This window comes from Emys orbicularis, chromosome 1 (genome assembly GCF_028017835.1).
Source record: "Emys orbicularis isolate rEmyOrb1 chromosome 1, rEmyOrb1.hap1, whole genome shotgun sequence".
Taxonomy (NCBI): domain Eukaryota; kingdom Metazoa; phylum Chordata; order Testudines; family Emydidae; genus Emys; species Emys orbicularis.
The window spans coordinates 26,000,129-26,026,619 of record NC_088683.1 but is presented as its reverse complement, the minus strand read 5'-3'; the positions used below and the strand labels follow the sequence as shown (position 1 = coordinate 26,026,619).

At 41.6% G+C, this 26,491-nt stretch overlaps 1 protein-coding gene across 1 annotated transcript in view; it reads right to left on the bottom strand.

Moving 5' to 3' along the window:
* Positions 1-26,491, bottom strand: part of MAGI2 (membrane associated guanylate kinase, WW and PDZ domain containing 2) — a 1,116,794-nt gene that overhangs the window by 747,519 nt on the left and 342,784 nt on the right. The window contains exon 2 of the mRNA XM_065403425.1: positions 25,088-25,204. Within this exon, the coding sequence (XP_065259497.1) occupies positions 25,088-25,204 (117 nt within the window). The remainder of the gene's footprint in view (positions 1-25,087; positions 25,205-26,491) is intronic.

The window sequence follows — 26,491 nt, the reverse complement described above, 5'->3', positions numbered from 1 at the left end:
CAGTGCAACTACTGAAAAAAAATCTAACGATGTCCGGTTTAGCATGATTGTTCTACCCTAGGCGCTCTACTGTTTAGTCCCTGCCAGTGCAGCTACAGTAAAATCCGGTCTATATGTCCGGGGATAGAGCAGAAATCCTCCTGGGACATCTCCACGAAGCTCTCCTGGAGGTAATTGGAAAGCCTTTGCATCAGGTTCCTGGGGAGAGCGGCCTTATTGGGTCCTCCGTGGTACTAAACGTTTCCGTGCCAGGAGACAAGCAAGTATTCCGGGATCATTGCCTTGCAGAGCATGGCGGCATACGGCCCTGGTCTTTGCATGCTTTCCCGAAGCATCCTTTCTTTCTCCGTCTCTGAAATCCTCATCAGAGTGATGTCGCTCATGGTGACCTGCTTTGAATTAGGTAGGGGAATGTTAGTATTGGGACTGCTTGCCTGTTCCTTTACAGAACTGTAACCAGCGGTTTACAGCCATGCGGTGGAGGTGGGAGAGGGGCAGCATACAGGGATCTTTCCCTGGGACAGCCACGAGGGGGTGGGACAGGGGCAGAGTTCATGCTTGCCGGATTGCTGGCAGCAGGAACTGGCCAACGCTAGGAGCATTGCTTTGAACGTGAAAGGAGGACAGTGCTATTATTAAAGTTTTAAGCAGCCACAAGTCTACGGCTTACCATGTCGGCCTGCTACACAAATTCCGCTGTCCTGCCCCGCTTCTCTGATCTGCACTGCAAGACCCCAGGCACTGAATGCGAAGGCCGAAAATTCGACCTTGTCCTGAGTGCGCATGTGATAGGTGCTGTGCATGGTCTTGTTCACAGAGAAAGACTATGTTCTTTGTTCACAACTAAATTTATCTTTCTGAGGAATTCACTCCCTTTTTCCCATTCCCACAGCTGCGACTGTCTCCCGACCTAGCCTGGCATCACACTCCCAGAGGCTAGCGCAGATTAGGCGTAGGAAGAAGAGGACACGGGAGGACATGTTCTCGGAACTTATGGGCTGCTCCCGAGCCCAGGCAGCCCAGCAGACCCAGTGGAGGGAGAACTTGTCCCAAATGCACCGATCACACATGGAACGGGAGGAGAGGTGGCGGCAGGAAGACCAGCAGGCGACTCAAACGCTGCTTGGACTAATGAGGGAGCAAACGGACACGCTCCGGCGCCTTGTGGATGTTCTGCAGGACCGGAGGCAGGAGGACAGAGCCCCGATGCAGTCTATCTCTAACCGCCCTCCCCCGCCACAAAGTCCCATACCCCCCTCACCCAAAGTCCCAAGAAGGAGGGGCGGCAGAGTCCGTGAAAACTCTCACTCCACCCCTGCAGACTGCTCAAGTACCAGAAGGCTCTCATTCCCCAAAATTTGATAAGTCCTTTCCTTCCCGCCTCACCCAAGCCCCCGTCCCAGTTTCATCCCCCAGTTTCATGTGTAGTTGCTAATAAAAAATACGTTTCTGTTTCCATCATGTTCTTTTAGAGGAGCGTCTGTCTGAAGGGGGGGAAGGGGGTTGGTAATTGGACAGGACAGTCACCTTTACCAGGGTACAGAGGCGGGGGCAGGTTCAGCAGCAGGGCACACACACATTGCAGTCACTAGTTACCCTGGTTAGTCTGGGAGGTGGTTTTCATGTTCGGGGGGGGGGGGGGGGGGGGGGGGGGCTATGTGACTTTGTGGCGGGGGAGGGCGGTTAGAGATCTTATGCAGCGGTCCTTATCCTGGATCACAGAGCCACGCAGCAGGGAATCTGTAACCGTCCTCCCCCTGCCACAAAGTCACATAGCCCACACACACAGAGTCCCGAACAGGAGGGGTGGCAGGCTCCGTTGAAACAACCAGTCCACCACTGCGGAGCCTGTGATTCCTGGAGTTTAGAAGCGTCCTTTGCATCACTACACTACACCCGCTCCCCACCACAGTCTGCGTCCCAGGTTCAACACTTTCCCGCGAAAACAGTAATAAAGAAAACGGTGTTCATTAACAAATTTCAAGTGATTTTATTTTTAAACGTGTGTTGGAAGGGGGGGAACGGGGTGAACGGGGTATGTAACTGGAGAGGATAGTGAACATTTACTGGGTAAAGAAACGGGGGCAGGTTCAGCTTCTCTGTAAACAAACTTAATAGTCACAGGTTACCCTGCACACTCAGGAACCTAGCTTTCAAAGCCTCCCGGATGCACAGCGCGTCCCGCTGTGCTCTTCTAATCGCCCGGCTGTCTGGCTGGGCGTAATCAGCAGCCAGGCTATTTGCCTCAACCTCCCACCCCGCCATAAATGTCTCCCCCTTGCTCTCACACAGATTGTGGAGCACACAGCAAGCTGCAATAACAATGGGGATATTGGTTTCGCTGAGATCACAGCGAGTCAGTAAGGTTCTCCATCTCCCCTTGAGACGTCCAAAAGCACACTCCACCACCATTCTGCACTGCTCAGCCGGTAGTTGAAGAGTTCTTTTTCACTGTCCAGGGCGCCTGTATAGGGCTTCATGAGCCAGGGCATTAGCGGGTAGGCTGGGTCCCCGAGGATGACTATAGGCATCTCCACATCCCCAAGAGTTATTTTGTGGTCCGGGAAGTAAATACCTTCCTGCAGCCGTCTAAACAGACCAGAGTTCCTGAAGACACGAGCGTCATGAACCTTGCCCGGCCATCCGACGTTGATGTTTGTAAAACATCCCCTATGGTCCACCAGTGCTTGCAGCACCATTGAAAAGTAGCCCTTTCGGTTAATGTACTGGCTGGCTTGGTGGTCCGGTCCCAGGATAGGGATGTGAGTTCCATCTATAGCCCCACCGCAGTTTGGGAATCCCATCGCGGCAAAGCCATCTATGATGACCTGCATGTTTCCCAGGGTCACTACCTTTGAGAGCAGTAGCTCAACGATTGCGTTGGCTACTTGCATGACAACAACCCCCACGGTAGATTTGCCCACGCCAAAGTGGTTCGCGACTGACCGGTAGCTGTCCGGCGTTGCAAGCTTCCAGAGGGCTATGGCCACTCGCTTCTGGACACTCAGGGCTGCTCGCATCCGGGTGTCATTGCGCTTCAGGGCAGGGGACAGCAACTCACAAAGTTCCATGAAAGTCCCCTTCCGCATGCGAAAGTTTCGCAGCCACTGTGATTCATCCTAGACCTGCAGCACTATGCGGTCCCACCAGTCCGTGCTTGTTTCCCGGGCCCAGAATCGCCGTTCCACAACATCAACATGACCCATTGCCACCATGATGTCCTCGGCGCGGGGTCCCATGCTTTGTGACAGGTCTGTGCCACTCTCAGACTTCAGGTCCTCACTGCGCTGCCGTAGCCTCCTCGCCCGATTTCTCAGCATCTGCCTCTGGGAAAGGTGGATGATAAGCTGCGAGGTGTTGACAACGGCCATAACTGCAGCGATGGTCGCAGCGGGCTCCATGCTCGCAGTGCTGTGGCGTCCACGCTGTCACTCACCAGAAAAGTGCACAAACTGATTGCCCGCCGGCGCTTTCAGGGAGGGAGGGCGGGAGTGACGGTTGGATGACGACAGTTACCCAAAAGCACCCTCGACACATTTTTTCCCCCAGAAGGCATTGGGGGCTCGACCCAGAATTCCAATGGGCAGCGGGGACTGCGGGAACTGTGGGATAGCTGCCCACAGTGCACCGCTTCCAATGTCGACGCTTGCCCCGTTAGTGTGGACTCACAAAGTCGAATTACTGTCCTTAGTGTGGACACACACGTTCGACTTTGTAATATCGATTCCACATATTCGATTTAAGTAAAATCGAACTACTCTCGTAGTGTAGACATACCCTTAGTATTTTGTTGGCTTTTATATTCCATCTCCTTTTTCTGTGGAGTGGGTATACTGCTGTCGGAATTCAATATGGATGCATCTCATTTCCCCAGACAGCATAAATGACAGTCAAATGCTTTCATCACCTCAGTTCTCAAACTTTTTAAAGCAATTCCACATAAACCTGAAGGCTTATCTCTTTCTGCTTTTCTGTTTAGCTCAGTCAGCTTTCTAGTTAAGTTTTCTGACTTATCCTGATATCTTAAGCAACGTCACTTGTTAACAACTTCTAAAAACTAATTTTGACATATGTGTGGGTTGTCTTTCTTCTTAATCTTCATTTTCAACTCCACTTCAGTAGTATCTTTGCTTTTTCCTCAAGAACCTAAATTACAATGACAAACAATTCATTCTACCAGGTCATTATTTGTTCTCTTTTTCCTTCCTATAGCTACGCTACCTTGTGTTTGATCTTACAAGAGTAGTGTCAGCCCAGGTCTGTATTTGGATGGGATATCACTAAGGAATACCCAGGTGCTACAGGAAGAAGTGATTCACTAGTTGATACTCTGGCCTCTGAGTCATTACTGATTTATTATTAGGAGGGGACTGGACTGTTTCATGTTCTGAGCACTTGTAGTCATTAGGGATTCCATGATACTTTCAGGAAAAAATAGTGATATTAAGTTATACTCCTATTCTGAGAAAATTCCATTTTAGGAAGCTGTACTCTCAATTCTCACTATAGTTTCAAATGGATAAGACCACCTTGCCTTGTTCTAAACTTGTATAGCATTGCTGTGTGTTGTTAAGCATCTCCACTGTCCACTGTGCATGTCTAGAGTGGTGCAAGAAGTGCTTTCTCTATATATATTTTTGCAAGGAGTCTCGGGTTCCTTTCAGATGAAAAGGGCACAGTATAAATAACAAATAAGATAATGATTAGTCCTTTCCTAAACCACAGTTGTATTAACTCTGTCTTTTTTGAAAAACATCATTAGTTTCTCCAACCAGCCAAGATATGAATACGTATTTGGTACCAAGACTGGTGACTAATCCTCTCATATTCCATGGCTAAACAAAGCCTAAACAGCTACAGACAGCATGGCCTAATGGATAGAACACTGGACTACAATTCAGGAGACTGGGGTCATATCCCTGGCTCTGCCACTGGCCTGTGTCACCTCGGGCAACTCACGTCACTTCCGTGCCTCGGTTTCCCCATCTGTAAAATGGGGGTAATGATACTGACCTCCTTTGTAAAGTGCTTTGAGATCTACTGATTAAAAGCACTTCCTAAAAGCTAGTTGTTATTATTATTGTAACTAATAAATCTAAATTTTATGACTATTGTCTGGGTCTGCCCTTAGCAAGTGAAGTTTTCCTCTTCAGAATCTTCCCTTATTTTGGACCACTGCAGAGATCTTTGTTCCAAATAGCTAATCGCATATTACTACTGACCCTCTTTCCACCTATGTGAGAGTGACCCCAGAAAATCCATGATTTCCCAGATCTTGGAAAAAGGCACCTGTGGAGAGGTAAACTGCCTACTAAGGCTGTCAACATTTTCCATCTACATTTTTTTTTCCAATAGAAAATTGGGTTTTCAACTAAACAATATTTTTTTTTTTTTTTACAGAAAATTTCTGCATTCCTTGAGAATTTGGATATTTAATTGGAACTTGAAAACCTAAAACTGGGGTGGGTTTTGGTTTTTGTTTTGTCCCCCCCCCCCCCCCGCCCAATTTTCAGCAGTTGTTGACCAAACATTTTTGGTTGTCAGTGCTGAAAATTACTGAAAACAAAAAAACAACAAAAAAAATCAGGTTTTTGTTTTGTTTTTTATATATTTTCTGTAGGGGAAAAAGGTTTGGACCATCTCTACTGCACAAATTATGTTAAAAGAACATTATAAAGGTTGCAAATTGGATCACACAAAAGTTAGGAAACACCAGAATAAAGGTTGCCTTAATTCTGTTCCCTATTATTTTTGCATTATGGCACAGTCTTTACTTATCACATCATTTTGTTTGCTCTGGACAACCTCCTCATTCAGTTTAGTGAAAACTGTATTCAGTTATTTCAGCCTCCTTTTCTACTTACCACTTGTTAGTCACAATTTTCTCAAATGTTTAAATGTTTAGGGCACTAGCCTAGGATTTGGGAGACCTGGGTTCACCCTGCCACAGACTTCCTGTGTGACCTTGGAGAAGTCATTTAGCCCCTCTGTGCTTCAGTTTCCCACCCGTAAAATGGGGATAATAGCACTTCCCTATCTCCCAGCACTTCCCTATGGTGGTGTGTGGATAGATACATTAAAGATTGTGAAGTGCTTTGAGGTCTACTGATAAAAAGAGCTACGTAAGAGATAGTTATTTATCATTATTACTGGCACATTGGGGATAGTTTGGGTTGAATTAAGTGGGGGGGGAGGCAGAAGCTCTTCCCATGTGAGTTGCCAATACGAAACACCATTCTCAGTAAGTTGTGCAGATGTTCAAAATATGACTGTGCGTATTCTGAGTTGCACTGGACTGCTTCAGCTTGGATTCCCCAAGGTGGGGCTTCAATATACTCATGGGCTTGGCATTTGTTCTTGATAGGGGTGGGGGACACAGTTGATACTCTCCCAAATGACACCCACTTGTGGCACCAAAATGAGACAGTGGCCACAGAAAATTATGAAGATCTATGCCCCTGCCTCTCTTTCCTTACCAGAGGAATGAAAATAACTCATGACAACATTGCAGGGCATCTGAGTTAGTACCTGACTGAAATGAATGTGGGAGTTCATACCTTTCGGAGTTTAGGTGGTTACAAGTACAGTTTCTTACAGAAATGGATCAGCTTTGTTATGAGACATTCCTTTCCCTCTTCTAAACCCTCGTGAATCAAAATAGGCATATTTGTTACTCTGTCTCTGCATAGGATTTGGCCTTGAAATATTCACAGTCATAATTACATTTATAAAAGCAAGGAAATACAGAGCTGCAATCTCTCACTCTGTCTTCAACTTCTATAGCTGGGCATAGCAGCCAAATGTATGCCTAGAACAATTTTGTAAAAAGGGGTTTTGTTTTAACCCCTCCAAAAGAGGTACATAATGGAAATATTAACAGAACCTTAATTACAGTGGCATTCATTTGTGCCACTAAACCATCAAAGTAATACTCATTATAGGATTTTAGCTACAACATGGCTTCCGTTTCTAGTGGTAAGATTAAAAAAAAAAAAGTGTGACATAACTGACCTTGGGAAAGGTATTCCTCCTGCCCAGACAGCAATTATAGCAGTAACCACTTAGTTGAGCTTCCATGCTGCAAATTTAGCTTGCAAAAGCAAATTCTTTTAAAATTAAAAACAAACAAGCAAAAACCCAATTTCCTTAACTCTGACTTGGTTGGGTTTCTGTTACTATGGAAATGACAACAACAATCTATTTATTTGAAGACACCAATAAAGGCTCCCGCTTTTTACATTCACAGCACTTTACAACCTTGCTATTAAAAATGCTCTTGCATGTCCTTTTTTTCCTTTTTGTATCTGTGGAGTATAAAGCAGTTTACAAATGTCTACACAGAATTCAGCAAAGCTGCAGACACATATTTAATTTGATATTTCAACAACATATTTAGCTCTGCAGTGATCAAAGCTGATACACGTCAATTCTGATCTGTAAAATCAGAGTTTATAGCACTATATAATGCTTTAGAAATGGAATTTTATGTTTCCTGGGTTACGATTACAGGGCCAGATCCTGATCTGGTGTTAGTCAGCATAGCTCCACTGAAGTCAATGGAATTATGCTGATTTACACCAGCTGGGAATCTGACTCATAGTGTATTCTTAGAATGTCTGATAATTTTATATATATATATTTTTAAAAGTGTAAATCTACAGAACAGCTGAAAAGGGTAAGAAATAGTAATTCTGGATCTGATTTAGCCAGGCTTTCAAATAATGCATTTGCCTGAAGGCATTTGCTGAATCACAGTCTCTCAGAATGCTGGGACTTAGGCCCAAATCCTGTAAAGGCATTTGCATTGTTGGATCCCTGCACCCAGGGCCGGCTCCAGGCACCAGCTTGTCAAGCTGGTGCTTGGGGCGGCACGTCCAGGTATTCGGCGGCAATTCGGCAGATGGTCCCTCACTCCTCCTGGGAGCGAAGGACCTCCCACCGAATTGCCGCCGCAGATCGCGATCGCGGCTTTTTTTTTGTTTTTGTTTTGGCTGCTTGGGGCGGCCAAAACCCTGGAGCCGGCCCTGCCTGCACCTGCATGGAGGGAGCTCCAATTGGGTATGCACATGTAGGTGGATGCATTAAAAGGGTCAAAGCCACAGTGTGGATGGACAGTCATAAGGAAATGTGGCAACTAATGTAATACTTATTCATATTAAAATATGAGGATACAAACTAAAATTTTAAGAAAGCCATGGAATTACTGCATGGTGTAATTTGGAATCTTCATTTTAATAATATAATGGAAAACATAATTTGGATGAGACTGTATGGAGAGTCAGGACATTCGAATATGTGGCTCCCATTCAACATTTTCAAAATAAAAAAAAAAATCTGGTTTTCAGGTTCAAAACTACTTTACATTTTGAAAGTTGAGCTAATTATACCAAAACAATTAAAGAATAAAAATGTTCTAAATCTACACAAAACGTTTTGATCGACCCACACTGAATTTTTTCAGATTTTTGGTTTGCAAAAAATTCCCCCACCCTCAAGATTTTGGACTTTTTGACCTGATTTCAAAACAGAAATATTTTTTGTGGATTGGGAAAAATGTTTCCTGCCAAGCTCTAATAATTGTTATTTTAGAACTGTAGCCGGTGTAATTTTATTGTATTATGTTGTAATAGGTGCAAATAAATATTTAATATTTGCTAGGATGGTGTGATCTTCCTCAGTTTATAAAGGCAAAATCTTAAAATGAAAATTAAGCTATATTCTTCCCAATGATTTAGCTCAGGGGTACACAACCTATGGCATGTGTGAGCTGATTTTCAGTGGCACTCACACTGCCCGGGTCCTGGCCACCGGTCCGGGGGGGCTCTGCATTTTAATTTAATTTTAAATGAAGCTTCTTAAACATTTTAAAAACCTTATTTATTTTACATACAACAATAGTTTAGTTATATTATAGACTTATAGAAAGAGACCTTCTAAAAACGTTAAAATGTATTACTGGCATGCAAAACCTTAAATTAGAGTGAATAAATGAAGACTCGGCACACCACTTCTGAAAGTTGCTGACCCCTGATTTAGCTCATCACAGACCTGACAGTACACATTACTGGGAAACAGCTTAAAAGCGTGCCTTTAAGAAAGATGCATAGAGAAATAGAAGCAAAGCTAAGAAGAAGATTTTAATCACTTAGTCTATTTTAATGTGGAGATAAAGGGATAGGGACTGCAGCATGGGAGGGGAAGAGGACGGAGTCTACTGATCATCTCAACCAGAGCTTAAAGAACTCTGAAAAATGTGGGAGAATCCATCATTTTCTATAGAAATAAAAGTAACATCACATCTGCTCCGCTCCCCAGCTGTGGAATTAATTCTGCCCCCAGCTCCTCTATCAATTGTGCTCCTCCCTTCACTCACCTCACCTTTGCTCATCCTGTAGCTCCTGGGGCATCTCCATCCCCTTCTTCCAGGCCAGGAAGGAGGGGCTGCTACAGGGTCCTCCCTCCCCCTTCCCAAGGTGGGTGTTGCAGGGGGGAGAGCAGAGGAGCTGTCAAGGAGCTGCTTTCCCCACTTCCTTGCTCACAGGACGGGGCGGTGGGGGTGGAGAGAAGGGCTGCTTGAGCTGCTGAGTTTCCTCCCTCCCTCCTGTGAGAAGGGCTTCAGCTCTTGAGAGGAGGGCAAGAGAATTCTAATTGTTTTCTGAAGCAACCCTGATTGGCTGCTTACACTCCAGGAAGCAAGGAAGTGGGGAAAGCAGCCAATCAGTGGGGGTTTTTCCCCAAGCCTGATTGAAATGTGCACCTCTCAGTGACTCTGATGGAAATTGTATTTGCCTGGTCTATGACGCCCAGCCAAGGGGACTGTCTACAAAGGAATTTGCAACAGCCACTAACGAATGTACTAAAATTTCTCTTAGGGTATGTCTACACTACCGCGGTAGTTCGACGGCTGGCAATCGAAGTCCCGGGTTCGATTTATCGCGTCTGGTGTGGACGCGATAAATTGAACCAGGAAGCGCTCGCCGTCGACTGCGGTACTCCAGCTAGACGAGAGGAGTACCGCGGAGTTGACGGGGAGCCTGCCTGCTGCGTGTGGACCGCGTCTGAACCGCGGTAAGTTCGAAGTAAGGTATGTCGAATTCAGCTACGTTATTCACGTAGCTGAATTTGCGTACCTTACTTCGACTTGGGGGGTAAGTGTAGACCAAGCCTTACTTGCTAAGGACCAACAACATGCTTATTGTTGTACAAGACCCAAATAAAGGTCAGTCTCTGCCCTGATGAGGTTACAAGCAAAGGCCTGAATCAGAGTCGCTAAAGTTATTGGGCCTCCATACACAGACTTTCAGAATCAGGGCCAAAAAGATAAGGACATGGTGACAGATGCCTTAGAAACATCTAAGGCAGATGGATATTTCTGTAAATTTCTCCTGAAATAAGACAACTAGGAGTCTACTTACAAGAATTATTCATATTTTTCTTGCTTCTGTACAACTTTTGTAATTTTATTAATCCACCTGGCCAGCAGCATGAAGTGCCCTGTGTTCCTAGCTTAGTGGACCTGATTACATTGATCTGTTAGAGTTTTAACTTTGAAAAATTGCTGCTTTTGTGTACAGCACATCCTTAAAGGCACTACGAGGAATTATATAATGAAAGGAAAGTAGGCTGCTGTAAACATTACAATATTGTCCAGGGGAATGGTGTACTATTTTACAGGACATAGAAACTTATGTAATATTTTAACAGAATACACCCAGAGACATACAAGACCAAATTAATTCCTATTTCAGCTCTACGGAACTTACTGAAGCCATTTAGTTGTATTCAATGAAAGTTCATGATATTTTACAGGGGACGTGAATATTGCACTCCTTGAATTATGATTATTCCTTTGTGTGTCTCCTAAGCAACTTGCTAATATTACTGTGTGATCTGTGAATATTACTGCTCAAGCAATATTTTTATGTCTAACCCAGACCAGGGTGGCTGTGATTTTCCTCAACCTGAAAAAGCTCACTGGGGGGAAGAAGGGCAACAGTGAAAAGCCCAACTAAAGCTTTATGAAGTGAAACACAACACACATACTCTGAGATTCACTTCAAAATCATGCCTAGTCCTCAAACAAAGCTTGCAAACTCTCTAAGCTAAAGAGCCACAAAAATCAAGTCCCCCATCTGCCACTTTTGAACCAGCTCTAAGATACAAAACACCTTTACCAATTTATTTTGCTCTTCACAATCTCAAGTATAAGATAACATTTCTGCCAAACCTACACCCCAATCCTGCAAACACCTATGCACATGCTTAAGTTTATACATATGAGTAGTCTGTGAGTAGTCCCACTGATTTCAATGGGTTTACTTAGGTGTGTGAAGTTATATGCAGGCATGAGTGTTTGCATGATTAGCACCCAAAGGTTTCTAGTAACAAAAGTCTTTAATGGCCATATGAATATTTAGGGGTGGGGGAGAAAAGATGAGATCCTGGCCTCACAGGGGTCAGTGGAAGTTTTGCTACTGATGTTATTTGGGCCAGGATTTAGTGTTGTTTCTTCTGAAGCCCCAACCTCCAAGCTTTCCACATGTTGGTCATGGCTGAAATACATATCAAGCCTAATGCCTAAGTCCTAACTCCAGCACAAAATTTCCATTGACAGATGAGTATTGAGAACACTAAGATGCTCTCTTTTGGGTAGTATTCTAATAAATTACACAGTCCTATTCAAACTGAAAGCTTACACCTACTATTCTGGAAACAAGAGGTAATGTTTGTACAGAGGAAATATGAAGTCAGCAAGTTTTTGCAGATTGGAGTGCAGCGTTCAACTTCCAAATCAGTCTTCATCTTATTAAAAAACCTAATTTAAACCTGCTTGAATGTGCCTCTGCCTTAACTTAGATTTTTTAGAACACTGTCTGTTAGAAGATAGGACAAAGACTCTCTTTGTTAGTTGACTCTCATGTGAACAGCTCAGAAGCAGAATGAATTGTTTCTATGGGCGTGTGATTCCCAGCTGGAGGAGACATACTCATGCTAGCTCTCATCAAGCTAGTGTGCAAAACACAGAATGTAGCTGTGGCGGCACAAGCTGCAGGACAGGCTGGCCACCCCGAATACATGCCTAGGGTCTCTGATGGACACATACTCAGGCATCTTGCCCAGCTCGCGCTGCCACGACTACATTCTATTTTTAGTACACTAGTTCCGTGATGCCTAGGGCGCTTATGTCTCGTCGAGCTGCAAATCACACCCCCATCTCCAAGGATAGACATACCCTGTTTTGCACTACAGCCCATGCCACACCAATCAATTCTTAATGATAATTGCAACACTTTGAGCCTGGTCTAGCCCTCACTGAAGTCAGTAAGAGTTTTGCCATTGACTTCAGTGAGCTCTGGATCAGGCCTTTACCCAAAATGCATTTAGTCAAGTGCCCTCAGCTATTTCTCCATGTTTTTAAATTCAGTGAGAAACAACATAAGAAGTTTGCAGTGACTAATAAGGTGTTAGGCTGCTGTTTTTTGTTTGTTTTTTTTAAAAGGAAGGCAACACAAGGCAAGTTTTATTTTTAAAAATAAAAGTGAGCTATATTGTACACCCTTTTTCTGAGCTTTTTGTATGAAGCAGAAGGATTTGTACTTCATATTGCTTTAGCACAAAATATTACCACCTCATTTCCACAATTTCAGGTGCAACCTTTTAATTTTCACATCACCACTATGATAACTTAACCTAACTGAAAAATGTCATTGTTGCAGCCAGGGTTCACGATGGGCCACCGAAAAAGGATAAAGCTGAACTCGGGTTTCACTCACAATCTATCTGCATTTCAAGCCAGTCCACTGTCCCAAAAGGCAACGAAGATGAAGCTCTTCTAACAAATCCTTCAACTATATCTTTTCTCCTTTTAAGGTTCCCTCTTTTGTAGAGGAGAGCATGTAAATCTGTAACCTTTTTAAAAAGAAGCCTTTAATATTTATTCTGAATTCTTTTTTACGATGCTAATGAAGGTATAGAGCAACTAACATTTTCTTATGTTTATTATTGTTGCTCTAGTCTTTCACATCCAGCAAGAGGAGAAGAGAGAGACAATATACTCGGATCTTACAGGAACCTTTTCTTTTCTTTTTAGGCTTTATTGATTTTTTAAAATTTTTAAAAAGAACTTTTATAAAATAAACTACCTAATAGAAACAGATTCTTTACAAACATAGGGTAGAGATATGTCTTTAAAGCACCGGACAATGAGCACTCAAGAAAGTATTGTGCCACAGGAAGCTACAATACCTCACAGAGCAAATAGGCTGTACAGGTTATAAGCCCACTGTTGAACCCTTCTGTAGGCCACTGGCTCAGGGGAGAATGGGGCAGTACCAGGGCCCTCCCACCTCCCAACCGCTTTTGAGACTGGCTAGATCTGCCAACAGCACAAGCCCAAAATAGTCCTGTACCAGATCCTTGTCCCTTGAACATCTGCACTGAACCATACACAACTGGGCCACAGAAATCCACACAGGAGGAGGCTGAAAAATAAACATCTGTGCAAGATTCTATTGGATATATCCTCAGTGATGAAAGTCAGAAGGGAGCCTCAAAATGAGACTAATGGACAGGAAAGAGCAGGAGTAACCATAAGCTCTCTTGAGGAAGTTTTGGTAAAGTAACTGAAAAGAGGAAGTGTTGCCCCATGGAGCAGAGGGATGGGAGTCTGGAATCCATAGATCTGGCAGCAACTCACTGCGTGCCCTCAAAGTCATTTAACCTTTCTGTGCCATAAAAGAGGTATGAGAATATTTACCTACCTCATCAGGCTATTGCAATACAATAACGCTTTAAAACCACTTATTATTATTAATTATGTGTATTCTTAAAGTGTCTAGGAGCCCATTGTGCTAGGCACTGTACAAACATAACAAAAAGATGATCCCTGCCCGAACAAGCTTACAATCATTTACTGCACACACATAAATACTTGATACTTCTGTTTAAGACTGCAGATACAACCAAGATGATATTATAGCTACAACAATACTGCCAATTTCTTCACAATGGTAGCTTGCCAGTGTTGGCCACTAATCTAACGTGATGTGCCAATTCAAACTCAAGGCATCTGAAGGTTTTCAACCTGTTATTAATTTACTGTGTTAGCTCCCCAGCTTTAATAATATAGTCACACCAGTTCTTTTAATTAAGATCCTATTTGTAGTCCCTAGTTCAAAAATATTTTTGGAAAGCAATTTCTACATTTTATTTTCTTGTGAAAAAACTGTAATTGCAAGCCACAGTCTATGTTACCACATTCGTGCTTTCTGATGAGATAACTGTGAACTGAAATTAATAAACAAAGGATAATCTTCTGTTTAACACTCTTAAAATTATTTGAAGCTATTCATAACATGAAAATAAGAATTATTAGGTACCGACGTTGGTAATATGTAGGTACATGGACACAATGAGGAATGATAAAACATTCATTCCACACTCCTGTACGACAGTCCAATTAGTGCAATTTTATTCTTTGCCAAAGCCTTAAAATAATTGGAAGAGTCAAAATCTTTCCATAATGTTTTAAAATATCAGCCACGCTTGCATGTGGAGCCCTTTTGCCATCCTTGTCTTTAAAAAAAAAAAAGAAATCATTTTTTTATGTCTGAATAGATCATAGTCACAAAAGATGTAAAGTCAGATAAGAGTTGGGAATCATGGACAAACTTATCAGCTGCAATTGGGGAATGTTTGTTGCAACTAGAAATGGGACACAAAGTCAAAACCGGGGTGCTTTGGGCCAAGCTATTCTAACCTATGCTGGTTGTCAATGAGCCTAAGAGACTGTTTGACCAACCAGATATCAGCTCTTCCCCCATGTGGGACAATGGTATGGAAACCTCTACATTGCGCAGGACTTGCCTTATGCATGGCAGAACCCCCAGGGGCTGTTTACAGGTTTAGGGATGATTTGCACAGGCAGATCGACATGCAACAGGGCCCAGTATTGAGGACCAACAATTAAGAACACCACATAGTTGAGGGGTATGGTAGCATAGTTTTCAACTACATTCAAGATCAGTATAGATAACACTTCTATAAGAACTATAGCTCAATATAGAATACAAAATTCTTTGGATCCCAAGAAACCCTCCAAGAAGGGCTATGATATGTATGTGCTTGTCATCATCTAAAGAACCCTGAAGTTCTTATCTGAAGCTATTAAAGCTTGGCAGAATGGTGTTCTAGCATGTGGCCTCTGACACATAAAGGGTCAAGCATTTGATAGAATGGTCTCCATGGTTCTCTTGCTGTTGGAGAAGTGGAATCCAGGTGCTTGTGCTGAGGAATTATCAGTGGCAAACATTCATTCTCTGCACTCACTTTCCATTCTCAAGACTATCTTTGCAAGAAAGAGGTTATGGATCTTACAGCCTTCATTAAAAAACAACAATGTAATTTACCTTGACATTTCTACGTTCTCCACATCAGGGGTTACTGTTCCTCTAACACTAACGCAGGAACCAATCCCTGTAACAAATCCCGTTGCCTACTCTGTCCCCATATCTTCTCTAGCGACACCATCATAGGATCCAATCACATCAGCCACACCCGCAGGGGCTCTTTCACCTGCACATCTACTAATGTGATGTATGCCATCATGTGCCAGCAATGCCCCTCTGCCATGTACATTGGCCAAACTGGTCAGTCTCTACATAAAAGAATAAAATGGACACAAATCAGACATCAAGAATGGTAACATACAAAAACTAGTAGGAGAACACTTCAATCTCCCTGGACATTCAATAACAGATTTAAAAGTAGCCATCCTGCAACATAAAACTTCAAAAACAGACTTCAAAGAGAAACTGCCGAGCTACAATTCATTTGCAAACTTAACACCATTAATTTGGCCTTGAATAGAGACTGGGAGTGGCTGGCTCACTACAAAAGCAATTTTCTCTCCCTTGGTATTGATACCTCCTCATCAATTATTGGGAGTGGACCACATCCACCCTGATTGAATTGGCCTTGTCATCACTGGTTCTCCACTTGTAAGGTAACTCCCTTCTCTTCATGTGCCAGTATATTTATGCTTGTATCTGTAATTTTCACTCCATGCATCTGAAGAAGTGGTTTTTTACCCACGAAAGCTTATGCCCAAATAAATCTGTTAGTCTTTAAGGTGCCACCGGACTCCTCGTTGTTATTTTCAGAGGGAAATGTGAACAAGTGGGAAGTCTGGCAGAATTGAAGATGCGGTCAATGGTTTGGCTAGGATTTAGAGAGGCATATGAACAGCTGAATACTTATCAGATTTCTGAACTTCATGATATTCATTCTGACAAGTTTCTAATGGTCAGTTTATTGTATGGCAGGCCACCCTCATTCCAACAACTGAAGTTTGGTTTGCTGTGGTTACAGACAGAAACTTTGACAGATGTTTTCATATCTCATTGCCTAAATCTGTACTGAGTCTTTTTAGGTGCCTAAATATGGATTCAGTAGCTTAATTTTAGGCATGAAAATTGACTGTTTATTTTAAAACCACTCCAATTCTCTCTCTCATTATTTTGAATGTCGAAAATGTGCTTTGAGCACCTATCTTATCAAGTAAAATCACCAAATAAGCAAAAGACTGCCCATGAATGTATCTACCTCAGCCCACTCCACATTCAAAGGCTAAGAGGAGAGAGAAAATAGATGAGTTTTGCAGCATGCTCAGAAGGTTAACAAATCTGGGCTCTGGTGGAGCAATTTCCAAAATAAAGGACCCCTCATAGGAGATAGTCTTCTAGCACTTTCCTCTTGTTTATATCAAGGGAATTTCAGTTCGAGCACCTCTGCCATTCTCAGCTCTGTTCTGCATTGCTAGCTCTTGTGATTTTATAAGAAGTCTCACAATATTTCGTGATTTTCTGAAAACACTAGCTCCTGGAGTCATGTGATTACATGAGAATCTCAACTTGCATTAAAAAAGTGGATTCCTATCCCTCATGGTTGCAGATAAAAGTTTGAAAATGAGAACTAAGTGCACCCAAAAGATTCAAAAACCTCGAAGGTTAACAGGAAGGACCAATAATTAATTTTTTTAAAATCTCTTGATTTCTAAGCCAATCTCATGATTTTTGGAAGTGTGACCTGATGTTTGGCTGCTTTGGGTTGGCAATATTCCCTGTGGCTGTGTGTCAGAGAGAGAGAGAGAGAGAGAGAGATGATCTCTCAGATAACAAACCATTTTGGACTTTATAGGCTAAAGCCAATACCCTGAATTCCACCTCAGAGCCTTTACTCATGCCCAGCTTGCAATGTGAGTTAGTTGTGACCTCTTCTATTACCCGCTGTTCTTGATCTGTAAATGTTTCTATACATATCTCAAGTAATCAACAAAATTACTGATATCATCAAGATTCATTTAAAACAATCACTGTCTTTGATCCATTTGGTATCATTTTGCAAAACTATATGGATTCCTCAAAGTTAGACCTAAATCACAGATACCACTTGTTCTCAGTAGCTCACAAATATGAAAGGATCTATGCAGAAAAGCACAATACATTAGAAAGAGTTCATGTGAAAAAGTGGGAGCTGTTGATCTCAGAAAAAAATGGATCAGTGTAAAATAATTAATCTAAGCAACAATTATTGTCTCCAAAATTCTGAATTGTGACTATAAACGTATCATGCAAATTTCTGGCTGCATACATTCAGGCATCATTAGCAAGCTAAGCGGCATGCAGGTGGCGTTGTCTGAAAACCTCCAAATGGCTGCAAAGATACAACAATGTACATCACTTGAGCTAGTTATGTGATATATCTTGTTCATGAGAACCCCTAAAGAAAGAAAGGGTTACCCACTTTTAGAGCTTGCGCCTGCTCCTGTTAAAGTCATCGTTAAAACTCCCATTGATTTTAGGGTTGCAGGGTCAGGTCCTTTGAGGGCAGTGGTACACATTGGCCAGTATGCGAGTTAAATAAATTCGTTCCCGATATTCAAAAGTGACTTGTGATTTCAAGAGTTCTGATTTTGGGGGTAAGGAATGCAAGAAAGCAGAGGCTGTATAGGCAAAAGCAGCTGCAGAGGCAGTGCAAATACCACAAAGTCTTCATGTTACCATCCTAAGGAAATACAATGTATAAAATCCTACTCCTTCCTTCACTATATCAAATGATCACACTACAATTCTTATACCACATCACATACCATTTTCTTCCCTTGAGTACCATTTGTTTTTCTTTGGCATCTATAATTGTAAGAGAAATATTTAACACATATGCACAAAGCAGAATAAATGACTGAGTAGCTGAGGTTAGATACCTTCTGGAAATACTCATTACAAGTTACCTGAGAAAGGTTTACAGAAATTCTGTCTCTTTTACCTCCTGAAGACTATCAACTGTACAATGCCTCTTCCCAATTTGCAGACTCCATTTTGACATATGTTTACCCTGGATATTAATTAAGCCAAAATCTTGATTTATTCAAAAATTAAACCTCCAAATTCCTCTTCATCATTATCCACTTTCTCAAACCAACTATATCAAAAAGCTCCTGTGCCAAAGCATTCTGAGCCTGAGCCAATACCCCATAAAGTCAATGGGACTCTGACGGGCATTGGACCAGACCCTTATACAATAATAAAAGATTAGGATACATCTTTGCATAACAAGAAAACAAATCCATAAAATTATAATGAAAAATCCATAAAAAGGATACATAAAACCAGTACATAATCATTTTTAACATTGATTTATCAACATATTTATACTGGATAACTTTAACGAGTATTGTGGATATTTCTATTTCCCAATATCATTTAATATAACCAGATGTTATATTACCTATAATGGGAGAGGCAGAATGGCCCAGTGGGTAAAGCCAGGAGATCTGCATTGTGTTCGCAGCTCAGTCACTGACCTGCTGTATAAACTTGGGCAAGTCACTTCATCTCTCTGTGCCTTGATTTCACTTCCACACCTTTCTTCTCAGTGGTTTTCAACCAGGTATACAGGTACCCCTGGGGATACGGAGAGGTCTTCCAGGGGTTTACATCAACTCATCTAGATATTTGCCTAGTTTTACAACAGGCTACATAAAAAGCACTAGCAAAGTCAGTACAAACTAAAATTTCATATAGACAATGACTTTTTATACTATACACTGAAATGTAAGTACAATATTCCAATTGATTTATTTTATAATTAGATGGTAAAATTGAGAAAGTAAGCCATTTTTTTCAGTAATAGTGTGCTGACACACGTATGTATTTTTATGTCTGATTTTGTAAGCAAGTAGTGAGGTGGAATTTGGGAGTACACAAGACAAATCAGACTCCTGAAAAGGTACAGGAGTCTGGAAAGGTTGAGAGCTACTGTGTCTTATCTGTTTAGATTGTCAGTTATCTGGGACAGTGACTGTCTCTCACTATGTGTCCAGCACCTTGTCCAATGGGCCATAATCTCAGTGGTGACTTTAGGCATTACCGCAATATAAGTAAAAATAATAATGAAACTCAATCTTACTAATACTTTCACATGATTTGTTTTATTTTTGCTCAAGATACATCAATATTGAACATGGATGCCAATGACTCAACTATAAATATACTAATTTTCAACTTTGGCATGTGCCCATGTTAGATAAATAACAAGAACATTCCCCAAGGGCACTGCCTTGATTTATTCTGAGCCATCAAAGTCAAGTCAGTGCAATAACTAACACTTCTGTGTGCAAGAACAAAACATTAATTAAAGCCGGTAGCTGTGATTTTCACTGATGTGGACTCTTCTTTGCTGTTTTTTGGGTGCTAAGAACAGGTTATTGTATCCTAACGATAGTGCCACGTGACGAGTAAGTGCAACTCTTAACTGCCAATATCTGGCCTTTTTAATTTGTTTATTTTAGAACAGAGTAATGCAGTCATTTTTCACTCATCAAAGATAATTTTGACACTGAGCTAATTTGTGAGAAAAATCTGTCTCCTCTATACACTCTCCTTTGAACACTCTTGAAGGTATATTTTTAGACCATACTGATTATAAATCCCAAATATTTTACCATTTCTACCAGCATCATGCAGTGTGATGTCTGCACATGCACATAATCCCTTGGTCAGATTAATCTTCTTCCTTGTTGTTTTCACAGAGGGATGAAAATCAACTGCTACTTATTAATTATAATTCTTAGATCACCTTTCCTTTCCTATCTCAAAAAAAACAAACAAACAAAAAAAAAACAGCCTCCATCCAGATGTTAGCTTTGGTAGGTGACTGAGATAGTCCTATCTCCAGTATTAGCTATCCTTTCACTTTCATATGCTCTTATTAATCACAAATCATAAATAATAAATAACAATAAATGTATTATTATTGTTATGAATTATGTGCATTTTACAAGTACCCACAGAGTCTAATCAGGCATTATTTTCCCATGATGCTAAAGTATACACAGTACCATGTTTTCAAAAGACCTCACCTCCGATATGTTCTCAATGGGACTGACTAGGTGCTTACCACCAACACCGCCAAAAGACTTTCCTCTAAGCCAGTGTTCTCCACAACACTTTACCCTGGCTAGTTAGGTCTCAGATAGGGCTATCTCTGCATGAAGAATAAGGAAGAATGGACAGCCACTTCCTCTCTCACGCTCTGTGCACGTGGCATCTGCAATGTGGCTACAAGCACTATGTAGCACAAGATACAGCATGAGAAATGCTGCCCCTAGCACTTATGGCCTCAGAAGAGTGTCTATGGCCCCTCCTCCATCCCAGCTAGCACCAGGACAGTTACAGCGAGCGAATGCTTGCTATAACTTTTCTATGGTTTAGTAACAGCCATATCTCACCACACACCTCCTCATGAGGCTATTGTGCAGCATAACACCTCAGTGGCCATTGCTCCTCACCTCTCAATAAGCCTCTGCCATCTGATTACACTAAGGGTACGTCTATACTTACCTCCGGGTTCGGCGGTAAGCAATCGATCTTCTGGGATCGATTTATCGCGTCGTCTAGACGCGATAAATCGATCCCGGAAGTGCTCGCCGTCGTCACCGGTACTCCTGCTCTGTGAGAGGAGTATGCGGAGTCGACGGGGGAGCCTGCCTGCCGCGTGTAGACCCGCGGTAAGTACCTTGTAGTTTGAACTAAGATACTTCGACTTCAGCTACGTTATTCACGTAGCTGAAGTTGCGTATCTTAGTTCGAACTCGGGGGTTAGTGTGGACCAGCCCTAAGGGTGAACTGTCCATAATGAAAAAACAAACAAGAAAAGCAACAGAGGGTCCTGTGGCACCTTTAAGGCTAACAGAAGTATTGGGAGCATAAGCTTTCGTGGGTAAGAACCTCACTTGCATCTGAAGAAGTCCTTCTGTTAGTCTTAAAGGTGCCACAGGACCCTCTGTTGCTTTTTACAGATTCAGACTAACACGGCTACCCCTCTGATACTAAACAAGAAAAGGACAGTTCAACTACTAACAACTGGACATTGAGATCTGTGCTCCTACAGGCTCCTATCCCCTCCAACTACCTTTTTACAAAGTTCCCGGCTTTCCTTCGAGTGTCTGATTGTCCAGAGCCCTGCTTCATCTGTACAGCTGTGGGTAATCTATGCAGGGAGTTCACTGTCTGTTGGTCTTCGGGAAGAACCTTTGCATTGCTGTGACGGATATAGCAGTGTCCCTCACACTGCTCAAAGGGCCAACTCTGTTTTAAATAGACTTTGTTTTGCTCTCCATTGTTTGTAATAGCTGAAGCATTTAAAAGCATCAACATGTTGATTGTGTCCCTTGCTACTTTTATCTCTTTTCTTATGCAGCTTCAAATTAACATGCCTTTTTCTTCATTTCCTTGTTTGTGCATCAGCATCATTAATGCTGTCAGCACAGCTCTGGGGATAGAGTTAGTTAACTGCTACTTCACTGCAAAAGCCTTGCAAATATAGTCCCAAATTCTGCCATTTGATATGTGCATGTAATTTCCATCGACAATGTACTAAAAATCTATTTCATATGTCTATGACTACTGCGACACACGTACTGAAAGCAGCATTTGGGCCATTGGGTCATATGGACAGTTCCCCATTGATGAAAACAGCATTGCATGGCCAAACACATGAAAAAAGTGCCTGCGTCTTTTAATTTGACCCTCAGTTTACAGATCTTTTGCTGTGATGACAGTGGGGGTGTAATTCTCCTTAAAGCGCTGCCGCGGCAAAGGACCTTCCTTAAAGTGCTGCTGCGGCAGCACTTTAATGTTGCTGCCCCTTTGTCCCCCCCATCGGCAGACGGGGGGTGGGGCAAAAGGGGCAGCTGCCCCGGGGCCGGCGATTTAAATTGCTGCCGGAGCCCTGGGCGGCGCAGGCCAGGCAGCGCGGATGGGTTGGCTGGGGGAGGCTGACCCCCAAGTCCCACCCCTTCCGCCCAAGGCCCCGCCCTTTCTGGGGTCCTGGAGCCAGGCCCCCGTACCAGTAAGTGTTTCATATTACTTTCACCCCTGGCTACTGCTATGTCTTGTGGCAGGATTTGTGGGAAGCACATGCATGAGCTACATTTATCATCTTTCTTAGATCTACTGGCAATGGAATCGTTTATTTGATAATCTTGCTATATACCTGTGAAATCATCTCTTTACTGTTTATAAAATAAATCATTTTGTATTGTCAACCATGACTTTTACCTTCTAATAAAGTTTCAGAAGTGCTGACTGCCTGAAGCACAAATTTAAGTCAATGGGAGCTTTCACTGCTCAGCCTCCCTGAAAAACCAGGCCCTTGATAATTTTTAAAAAATAAGTTAATAAGGTATATTAAAAACAGAAAATAGTTTAGGAGTGCATTCTCCTCTAAATGTGCAGGTGTATATGTCATTAATATTGACTGGACTTACACATGAACACTGGAAGCAGAATAAACCCACACGTAAGATATATTGTAGTCTCCTAAATTCTGACAATTTTAAGAAACAAATGGACAAAGTGGGGCCTATTGTACATGATGATGTCCTTTTAAATATTTATTATTTGGGTGTAAGTAAACTTTTAAACAAAAATCAAAGGTAAACTCACTGTGTATTCTCTTAATTGTTTCATTTTAAAATTCCCATATTTTGGAGATGCTATCTTTCCAACAGTTTTAAGAACATTTTGAACAAGATGTCATGATTACCAGACCATGGTTCTTTTTTTCCTACCACCTGCAAATGGAGTAGGAAAATGGTTTTACACGGTCTCCAAGAACATGCCTAGTTACTTAGTAATTCAACAATTGTCATCCATGTCACTATCAAAGTAATTGAAATCTCTTCTGATTGATGTTCTTGGATTTTTCAGGCTCTCTTATCAGTATAAATATTTCCTGGTCAGCTTTCTTATCTTATCCAAGTGGGTCTATAACAGTTTCTCGTGATTTTTCTTTACCCTTTTACCTCTCGTTCATTTCAATTCAATTCAAATTCTATCTACTCTGGAAGCCAACCTGTAAGTGAGTGTACTATTTTACTGGCCTAGTTAATTTCTTGATTTAGACAAATCTTCAGGTCATATCATGCCCTCAGTGCACATACATAGCTTTCACTGATGTCACTGGAGTTTGCATGTGTGGATCGAGCACATGATATAGCTCTAAGTCTAAATTACTCACTACATGAGAAATGGCTGACTACTGAAACTCCTGCTACTCAGATGTTCTCCCCCCATCTAACCTAACCATAGGATGCCAGGTAGCAGGGACTGATATGTTTTCACACTGGGCACACTGTCTTTTAAAATCCGTATCTCCAGAAGTAAAATATCAGTGGTAATCCATCCATTTTGGTTGATACTCTAAATTGAAGAGGGATGTTATAAATACCCAACCTATTGTGTCAATGGCACTCGACATACCCCTATGTTTAGATAACTTCTAACAATACCATATTGTGCTAGGCCCTGGTCTCAAAACATCTTTGCATTTTCACCTCTCCTTGGATCCACTATTCTTCTTCACAATGCATTTAAAGCAAACCCAGTTAATCACAACTCTCACACAAAAATAATGTTTCTGATCATCTAGATAATATATCAACATCCTTTAGTCCTACCAGGGACAGGCTGTACACCTGAAAGTAAGATATTATATTTATTTACTTTCAGCTTCAAAAAATAGAAAAATGATTGTGCCTCTTTTTTAGTGCTTCATATCTCCTTTCTTTTATATCATGAAAGATAAAACTCAGATAGGAACACTGACAACATCACAGCTTTCAAAGTGCATTCACCCGTTACCGTGTAAATAGTACAGTCACTTACTTTAACCTATCTTCCTCGGCCCATCACACCTGCAAGTTCAAGGGTGCACACTCCGCACTTTCTGATTTAAATGCAGCAGTTTGGGATTTGGATTACATTTATCGAGCTGTACACTATGCCAGAGGTATCAGTTTTGACAGACATATTGTCAGTCACCAAACAACTCTATTCTGAAACACTTGGTGCTGCTAATCTGGCATTTCTTATATTACTACTCTTTATATGGCTAGTATACAAATATGTTAATTGGTTCACTACTAAAAATATGACCAAAAAAGATCTGTCAAGATCTAAATATAGTTGACTTGTATTCCACCAAAAACTTCATGCAGCCGCTAGACATGTTAAACACTTGAGACCATACCTGCTGCAACTAAACGATGCTGTCTCTTAATTTGTATATTTCCTTCTTCCTCCTCCTATTCTATTTCCATCTCTTCCAATATAATACATAAATGATAAAACCCATATGAATTCTATATGGTGCAGATAAAATTCCAACTATCAGACACCAGCTTAACTATCCTGCAAAGTGGTCAAATCATTTTTTATTTTAATTTTTTAGAACCAGACCAACTACAGAAGAAGCCACTGTACTTGGAAATACCCTCTTTGCCATAGCTGCAGCCTCCAACACAACTAGCAACACTAGAAATTGCCTCGGAATTATTTTGAGTAGTCTCTAAACAATAATTCGGTCCACACCAAGCCACCAATCAGAAAGAAGCTGCTCTATCCAAAAAAATCCCCCTGCCCCTTAATATTTTGATGCTTTTGTGATTTTTAACTTGCATCTACATTCATTCTGGTAACTGGTCACCTCCTCCAGAAAAAGAGCATATGATCTCCCCCATACTCACATGGCACTGTGCGGAGGTAGAGATTGTCTCGTATGATCTGTTGGAGCTCGTGGTCCACCGAACCTTTCTGGAACCGTAAATTGAGGTAGTGACGAAGGTCCTTATCAACGATGCCTCCTGTAAAAGCGACAAGAGGCCACTGAATAAAAGACCAAACAAAACTAGTCACAGATTTTTCAAAAAAAATTAAATCATCGCCTTGCTTGCAATAGAATCAGTCACTTGCAGGCTCTGCTACTGTACAGATCACTTTCCTTTATGCTACTGCCAGGACAAAGACAGTTTTTAGCTACAGAAATGCACTCAGCATAATAATATAATTTCTCATTGATAAACAATTATTTTCAAGAATGAAAATACTTAATGACAACTGAGTAGTAAAATCCACAAAGTTAAAAAAACAGACATCTATGAAACAAAATGAACCACAGACAGAGATGTCAAAGTATTTTACTGCACAGGCAGATAACATGTATTATGCTCTGCATGATTCCTTAGCCATTGCCCATCAGCTTATTAAAAGATAATTCCCTTCTCCAAACTGTCCCTATATGACATGTGAAAAGCTCTAACTCCAAAGGCAGTCAGAATACAGTGTAACTAAAACACTCTCAAATGTCCTGAATGCTCACAAAAATAATAAATAATCAATACCATGTTCACTATAAATGATCCTTGCATGTGGAAAATATATAATAGCAATCAAGTGTGCTTATTTCATTTCCACCACTGAAATCAAATCAATGGTAGCATCTCAAAAAAATTTACAAACTTGCATGTAGATGATGGGAATCAGGTTGAACATACTCTCTCTCCAATTTCACCATTACTTTAGAGCAAACCAGCTTAGACATTGAAGCACTGCTCAGCTGGGTATTGAATGCATCAGATTCCATTATTAAAAACAGATACAGAAATCAAATCTAATTTATGTAATAAACATTTCCAGAAATATTTCCCCTCCATCTCAATGAACTAACTGATGGACCACATTTTGTAACTACAGGCAAAAATCTATAAATAGCTACATTTCTTACTGTTTAACATGAAGGAGGAGGGATAATATAGAAAACCCTTGACATGCCATTCACAGACATATTCCCCAAGATGAAACATCACAGTTGGATTGATTTCTAACTTGTTGCATCACACATTCAACCTCAAAGCATGCAAAACAAAAGACAGTTGTAGCTGACCCCTTTCACAAAAGTACTTGGACTCTGTATACAGAAAGCCTGTCCTGCAACCACGAGCAAATACCCTCCCCAGCCTGATTATCCCCCTCACATCAAATGCCAATGGAAATAGCCAATGGTTATAAAAACAAAATACTTTTCTCCTTACAATTATTCCTACTTCCCTGTCAATAGCAAGTCAATAGTCTTTTTACCCCCACTGTTTTTC